Source organism: Prosopis cineraria, unplaced genomic scaffold (assembly GCF_029017545.1).
Source record: "Prosopis cineraria cultivar Desert tree isolate PC_DT_omini unplaced genomic scaffold, ASM2901754v1 PC890, whole genome shotgun sequence".
Taxonomy (NCBI): domain Eukaryota; kingdom Viridiplantae; phylum Streptophyta; class Magnoliopsida; order Fabales; family Fabaceae; genus Prosopis; species Prosopis cineraria.
In genome coordinates this window covers 6,077-14,536 of record NW_026556215.1, presented here as the reverse complement: position 1 = coordinate 14,536, position 8,460 = coordinate 6,077, and the positions used below count along the sequence as shown (strand labels likewise).

Genomic DNA, 8,460 nt, shown 5'->3' with positions numbered 1-8,460 from the left:
CTTTCGAGTCGATTCTCTCTTCCTCCTTCATATGCTGTGTTCCTAAATTTATTTTTTGCTTAGTTTTTACTTTTATGTTGCCCTAACTATTTTGCAGGATGAGTGTATTTAATTTTAAAGAGTTGCTATGTTAACAAATAAGTATGCCGGAATAGCTTTTAAGGATAGTGTCTTTCAACATGACTCGAACTTAAATTTTCTATCTGCTGCCAGTACAATTTGCCCTAATGTCATTTTCAAATTTTTCTTTTATTTCTTCTATTCTTTCTTTAATTTTTTGGTTACCTATCTATTTTTCTTTTGTGAAATAATTAACAAATTAATTTTTTTATTTTTATTTCTTGATAGCATAAATTCTGTCCTCGATAATTCTTTATCTATTTAAAAATTTAAATTCTCTTGTCAAAAAATCTGAAAGAGAATTTTTTTTTTATAAACTGTATTTTAAAAGTCAAAAGAGGATCGAATTGCTTTTATATACCGTGGTCATGGTAATGTTCCAATATCTTAAGTTACTCCGATTTTGTCTTCTGATCATACATGGAAATTTTATCTTCAGGCATTCAATTGGATCGATTGAGCCTTTCAAGGCAACCTTATTATATATATTTCTCTTGAACCTCTTCTGAGCCTTTCACCCGATTAAAGGATTTCAATGAATTATCAAAAATCAGTGAGGAACACTTTGATACTAGCATCAGTGCTTCCACGCAGCCTAAAATCAGCGCTTTCTTCAAATCTCCGGCTCATGCGCCCAAATCCATTGGCCCAGCTTTGGCTATCAACAGTGATGACGACGAACTAGCAGTTTGGGAGAAGAAAGAGCATCATATCTTCAATACCTATGAGCAAAGGCGTTTGGATCCCAAAATGTATGCCCTTGATAGAATTGTCAGTTTCCTTATTTTATATTTTTGAAAACTATTTTTTCTGTTTTGGTTTTTCAGAACCTGTTTATGTACTATGAATTTTGAGAAACTAAAATTAATTCCACTATTTATATTATGGAAATATATATGTTTCACCATTTCTTTTGCACCAAACAGGACATTCTTGTTCTGAAGGTGCCTAACTGTTTTTAAGTGATTTATTGTCTTTTTTGGTCAAAGAAGAATCCAAGACAATTTAGAGGAAATTCACCAAACAAAGAAAAACATACCAGTTGAATCATGTTCAAAACAAGAATCCGTTATAACAGGAAGGACGATTATCAAGCATAAGAAGAGGAGCTATGCTCAGTTCCATCTAGATTTTGGTCAATCTGATTTCCTGTTACACAATTGTTCTATTTGCGGAGTCAGATTTGCTCCAGGTGATGCAGAGGATGAAAAAGCACACAAAAAAATTCACACAGCTTATACTCGAGGGCTTCCATTTAAAGTAAGTAGACTAAAATTTTCTTCTTGAACAAGGGTTGCCGCTTGGCTGGACTTCATTTGGATACTTATTTTATTTATGCAGGGACGGACTAACGAAAGGGTTGTTCATATGCTTAACGGCAATGCGGGTAGAATCATTTTGGTCTTACAGAGTGACCCTCCAGCTCAAAAAAAGAAGGTATTGTCCTTATATATATATCTATATATAATTTAAATTCCCAAGACTTTTCTTCATATTTTCTAATTGGAACTTTACATTTCATGGAGAAGTCATTATTGCTGACAGGTTGAAGAGGTTGTGAAAATGATGGAAATTGACCTTGGAACTGGATGGATGATCCATGAACAATGCAAGGTGGATATACTATCCCTGTACTTGGCTACTTGCTTAGCTTGACAACCTAGTCCACTAAAATACTTCCAAAATACGTTATGTTGGTTATATTCCTTGGTTAATTCACTGATCAAATATTTGCAGGTTTATCTGTTCATTTCCCTACAGAGGATTGTTGGGTGCCTTGTTGCTGAACCAATCAAAGAGGCATTCAAAGTTATCTCTTGCTCAACTGCTGGAAGTTCTGATGGCAGCAGAAAGAAGGAAATGAGTTCATTTTCAACCGCTCTCCAATTTGGGGATATAATTTTTCGAAGAGAAGTTAAAAAAAAAGAGCCTCTTCGGCGGACAACACACATGGTGGGGCAATATTCTGTGAAGACAAAGCAGTCACTGCAGTTTGCGGCATTAGAGCCATATGGGTGACTTCCTCCAACAGAAGAAAACACATTGCTAACCAATCGCTAGATGCTGTGAGGTAAATTAAACAATTTGATGATGGCTGTAGATTCTAGCCTTTGTTTAGTCACCTTATATGAATATGTCATACAATTTATGGTTGAACTCTAGTATCTACATGGGTCAATGATAACAAAAAGAGGTAGTTAGTCACTTATCACAGAAGGAGGAGACGTCAGAAGCACGATTGATTTATTTACTTTTAGATTTATTTCTGTTGCATTTTCTGTTCTGTTGAGAAATGTTAACATGAGTCAGTCAATAAAGTGGTCCACATAGGCAGTTGATGGCCGGAGCTCTCGTCTGTTAGTGTTCCCGATTTTTAGCTAAATTCCAGATTTATTGCTTCTTCATTTATCTTATAAATAGATTTAGGAAATAGAAGTCTGAGATAGACGAGATTATCATTGTAAACTTGGAGATTCTCCTTTTGGCTATTAGGAAATATATTTAGTGAGATTCTTGCTATATTTTTATTAATAGAGTTATTTTATCACCTATTTTCCCTACATAGCTTATCAGTCTTCATAATTAATTTTTCAGCGAACGAGTTTGGTTGATGTATCATAATCTCAAGGTTAATGCGTTTGACTTTTTTCCCCAACTCAGTATAACTTTAGAAACTAAATTAAATTGTATGTAATCAATCATGAATTGTCAAAAAGGGAAAAAAAAAAAAAAGCTCACAGTCTAGTGACGGATAGAATGGTGCATCGTATTCAACTGAAACCTATTCATGACTGACAAATTCTTGCACTACAAGAAGAGAATATAGTAAATGATGTAACTGGAGCTTTATCATTTGTTGCGTTGAGTTAAAGTTGAAAAACTGTTGTTCCTTTATTAATGGTCAACTTATTTGGATCTAAGTCTTGTGTGTTTTCGAATGTTAAATACGCGGCAGGAGAAGTTTTTACATGGGTTTGGCGCTTGACCACTCAGCATTCTCCCAACCAACAACAGCAGGAATGGCAGTAGCATCAAGCTACACTGGCACTAGATCATTCTTTGGTGCATAGGGGCCAGAAAAACGGTGTTTGATATTGATCACACACGCCAAGCCATATTTTGATTATGGTGCTGATTCACACACAAAACCTTGAATAATTTCTAGGGATATATCCAAGAGATGTTGTGATGCCTGTTAGAAGAAGCCTCTTCACTAGTTTTGGGATTTTTCTCCAATCGAAAATGAAGAGGGATAACTACCATGCATGGTTTTTAATTTGAATGATTCAAATTTGTAGAGGTATAACAGAGAGAAGCCGCAATAGAGAAAACCAAGTCCTTTTGAATATCTATTGTAACTTACAAGGTTACATCCTGTCACAAAATTAAACAAAAAACAATAAGTTAAAGGATGATCTAGTCATCATGATCTATTTACAAGAGTATGCAGAAAGCATGCATTAAAAAATCCGGACAGACATTCAAAATTCAAAATGTACGCATGAACCTCCTCTCCTCTCCTCTTTTTTTTTTTTTTCTTTTCTTTTTTCTGTCAATTAGATCCTCGCTTGTTATAAAAGATGATTCCAAGATGCAAATGTCAGGAACTTTGCATGGTGCCGAATTTTCATGTAGGGTATATCTTCTGGCAGTATCTCATGGTCGTTCATGTGCAAAATTGGCGAAGACTATGACCACGATTTAATTATATGTTAAAGTCATTAAACCACGTAATTATCCATTATTGGAGCAACATACAGGGTATTGCATGATCAATTTTTGAACAACATATCTATGGAAGAATGACAATCGGCAACCAGCTTTGTTTTTCACACGTAAAGATTAATTAGATGCCTAAGATCAGTGATCATATGTTCAAGCTCCTAAAACGAACACACCAATTGTAAGGATCGCCTGCTTTGGTATTACTCTTGTGCTGCTTGCCAAAATCCCAACGCTTGTAGGCAAGCTAAATGTACATATTACTCGTTGCTTACCAGCAAATTATTGTTATGACGAACTAAATTCCTTAATTTGCAAGGAGATTCAATCTTTGGGATAACGTTTTCCCATAGATGAACTATAGTCAACTATATCAAATAGTATTATGTCCAAGGGAACAGACTAAATATATTATCAATTATCAAAGCTATTGTACCAAAATCATATCATCCACATCGATGATCAACAAAAATGATCCATTTGATTCATACTTCAAGCCTTAAAGACCTACTAGACAAAATTAAGTGAATACCGTCAAACCCATAAAAGTAAACCAGTATTGCCAGAATCACTCTTCCATGGGACGATTTTCCTCTGCTTGCTGTTGGTAAACTTGAACTTTGATCTTTGGTAAAGTGAGAGATGGATCCTGTTGAAGTACAGATGGAGCTTTGACCAAATTGATGCCCTGCTCCAACTCCTTTGCAGCCTCCTTGAGCACCTTAGCCTTATTGCCTTTCATTCTATAAAATTTTCGAAAGAAAGTCAGCAAAGCAAAGGGTTTTAAGGCATTTCAATAAAAATAACATCGAATCAAGCAGTTACCTATTCTTGTGGTGTTTCTCCTCCCTGCTAACTCTGATCTTATCAATCTTTGGAATAGCCTTAAGGACATCATCCGCAAGATTCCGATCATATCTTTCAGGCCTGTTTCGCTTTCTCTCAAACTCAAAGGTTGAATCCTAAGGAAACAAATAGTAGTGCTGAAGCTTCTAGGAACCAGGAGACATGAACAAGAGACATAATATACCAAAAACAGCGTTGGGAAAGCATGCTGCTTTTACCTGTGTCATATCCTTTCCATGCAATCGCCGATATGCCTTTGTCCATTTTACCTTACGAGGATTCCTCTTCATTTTAAAGTTCTTGTGACACTTAGATCTGCAAAATCGAAAAATCTGCAAAGAGACCAAAAGTCACTAGCCAGTAACTCAATACCCAAGCCACAAGTGCTATGTGCATTTAGCCTGTGAAAGTACACAAACTTGTTGACATTTTTTGTCTCTTTCTACAGGAAAAACTTCTGGCATTTTAGTTTCATTAAAACAGAGACTAAACCATCATTGTTTATTTTATTCCATATGACGTGTTTGATCAAAGCAAACAATCCAACTATGAGACATAAATCTAACATATTGTTTGCATCACAGAGAGAAGTCATTAGACAGCCAAGTTTCCCATGTATTCAGTAAGGAGACAGGGACACACTATCATCAGAAGTGAGAAGAAAAAACGTTCATACTTTCCACAGCTGAGAGGATCACAGATTTAGAAAGTAGCTATCTATTAAGAGCCTCAATTTCAAATAAGCATCTGCATTCAACTGATCTAAAAAGACCAGTAAATACAAAAGTAGTACTTTCAATACCTTTTACACAAATGGAATAGCAGATACATAAGAGAGACATCTAAAATACAATTGAGGAATGTAAATAGTATACCTTTGCATCATTTCGAACAAACTGGATTCCATGTCCAGGGTATATGGTTGAAGAGCAGAACCAGCATTTCTCCAATCTCATTGTGCCTCGAGACTAGAGAGACACTTCTACTGAATGACAATGATCTAAAACAAATAAGAAAAATAAGCCATGATTCAACATCGAAAGAAAAGTAAAGAAAAGAAACACAATAGTATCAATTACTATCATCAACTTATCACCACTATTAGCCTGGGTGAGAATAGGCCAGGCTACGCTCTGTAACAAGGGCCTCAAGCCTGAGCCTACAAGTAGGCTCAGGTCTGAAAGCCTAAAGCCATTTTAAAGGCCTACCAAAGCAGGCTTCAAAGCCGACATATTGCAGGCTTTAAATAGGCTTAGCTTATTATAAGGCTAGATGTAATTATAATGAAATCAAAACCTGTAATAAATCCAAATAAAAATTATTTCGAAGAGTTCCATCTATAATCCAGCCTCCAGAGTCCACACGATGATCACACTAATACCAGTCTATAGGAAAAAACAACATAACCAATGAAAACAGCAACACAATACAACTAACAAAACAACAATCAACAGCATGCCATTAATTTGTTGTCGAGGTTGATGTCCTTGAGAAGGAGGAGATTCAGTTGCATTGTTGCTGTCCATTAGAACTCAGTACCAAAAAACAAAGAAAAAAGAGCCACAGCTTCAATCATTCAACCCATATCAATCAAAGAACATAATATATTTTAAGGCAAGGACAAAGAATATAAACTCCTTTAAATTATAATTACACCAGAATTAAATATAACCTCTTAGTTTTGTAACGAAAGCAAAGCTCTTGTTACATACATTAGTCCGAGTTAGCATTCCATGTAGATTGTTATGATTATAAAGCAGGATTCAATGACATCTAATAACATGTCACTGTGAAGCTAAATTATTTGAAGGAGGATTTACACAAGGTATTACGTGTCAGTATTATAAGATAGTCGCTATTCTGTTAGTCAGCTAATGATGTAAGTGAATTAGTTGTTTCATAACAGAATTAGACCGTTCAGAGATAAGTCTATAAAGACGCTGCTTGTACTCTAATTACGGTTGTCTAATAAGAAAGGTACATGCACTCGTGTTCTTTCAATTCCTCTGTACCACAATGATGGACATTGGACACGTGGCTACTGCAGCTAACAGCGCAGAGCTAAACATTTCAATTTTGTGTCCAATAAACTTGAAGTCAAGCGAAAATCAAACTAGAAGGCATTCAGAGCTTCAATAGAAGAAAAGAAGTCAAAATCTGAACACCACAGCTTTAATCATTCAAACAGAAGACATTCAAAACACTGGGGTGTGGGGATTCAATCATTGACAGAAATAATCCAAGCAAAAATCCAACCTTGGATACAATAATTTCCAAATCTCAGAACACAAATCAAACCAGAGAGTGCAAGGAAGAGTAAATCGAACCTTGAGAGCAACGAGCGAGAGAAGCAGATAGCAACGGACAGCAAGGCAAACAGGAACGTGCTCTTTCGGTGGAGACTGAAGAGAGGGCGCGGTGGAGATATGGAGACGACAGTGGAGCTAGGGTTTAATACTGTAAGTTGTAACATGCACGGTGGAGATATTGCCTATGCGTATTACTAATTGTAGACATAATTATTTTCATTTAAATTTCCGATTAATTTCCATTAATTTTGTTAAAACCAATTGCCGATTAATATTGATGATAAATAACTAAATATTGTTGAAAATTATGGCATAACTACCTAATATTACTTTGCTCTAAATTAGGAATGAAAACGTGGTAAAATTATTCAACGTAATATTTTAATTTAAATTTTCAATTCAAATTAATAACTAACTAATTCAAATTTTGGTAAAAAAACTAACTAATTCAAATTAATTTTTGAAAAAGGGATTGGATAGATCTTGATTTTCAAATGAACCACATTAATATTTACATTAAATTCAAAATTAAAAGTTTCAAAATCTTGATTGAAACTTGTTTGAATCCATGATATTTTAAATTCGTTTGAGATTTTATTCATTCAAAGCAATTTAAAAATAAGAAAGACATATGTGAATAATAAAAAAAGTAAGTTATTAATAATATTTAAAAAATAATTACAAATTTTTTATTGCATAAGTAAGTTATTAATAATATTCAAAGCAGTTTAACCAACAAAATACCATAAAAGAAAGAGAGAAAAAGGTTAGGCAACGCAAAAAAAAAAAAAAACAAAACAAAAACAAAACAAAACAAAACAAAAGGAGAGAAAACATGTAAACAAATTAGCCTATGCATGTGGGCGTGTACATATACACCAAATAGTAGAATTTTGCATTCAATCAACGACTCAGTTATTTGAGGGGTAAAAATTTTCATGTTAATGTGTTGGCAATCATTATTATAATATTGGAGGCCGTCGTGGTGAGCAGTGAAGTGCATAAGATCTGATGGTATAAGGTTAAAATGGTCATAAATCCTGTGTCCCATCTTAAAAAGAGGCCAGAGCTAGATTTTAGTCTCATATGGTGTCCTGTTTTGGAGGTGGTTTCATCCCGAAATCTTGGCAAAATAGATAAGTGAAGAAGAGAGGATATGGAACAGTATCATCATTTAACGATCTCCTTAATATTTAAAATAATGAGAGTTAAAAATTAAGTTACATAATACTTGACTGTAAGGAAAAATAGGATGAATGAAAATGAGAGGAGAGAAAATTAAAAAAAAAAAAAGATAAATGTGAAGGGATGTGATAAAAGACGGGAAGGGAAAAGCTGTTAAATTCTTATGGACAATAATTATTTGGAGAAAAATATTTAGATATAATAAAATTTAAAATTTTCACATATTATTTATATAATTCTCATTATATATTACTAATAGAAAACTATTTTGCAGACA

General features: G+C 34.3%; 1 protein-coding gene and 1 pseudogene across 1 annotated transcript; one reads left to right on the top strand and one right to left on the bottom strand.

Annotated features, from left to right (window-relative positions):
• The first annotated feature begins 618 nt into the window (after positions 1-618).
• Positions 619-3,469, top strand: LOC129298691 (protein CHROMOSOME TRANSMISSION FIDELITY 7-like; annotated as a pseudogene).
• Positions 3,470-4,226: 757 nt separating this feature from the next.
• On the bottom strand, positions 4,227-7,169 carry LOC129298692 (probable ribosome biogenesis protein RLP24). Its single transcript, XM_054937110.1, has 5 exons — positions 7,017-7,169; positions 5,565-5,689; positions 4,908-5,021; positions 4,669-4,805; positions 4,227-4,586 (listed from the first exon to the last, which is right to left on the bottom strand). Exons 2-5 carry the CDS (start codon positions 5,643-5,645, stop codon positions 4,412-4,414), a joined length of 507 nt encoding a protein of 168 aa, XP_054793085.1. The 5' UTR covers positions 5,646-5,689; positions 7,017-7,169; the 3' UTR covers positions 4,227-4,411.
• Positions 7,170-8,460: the final 1,291 nt, after the last annotated feature.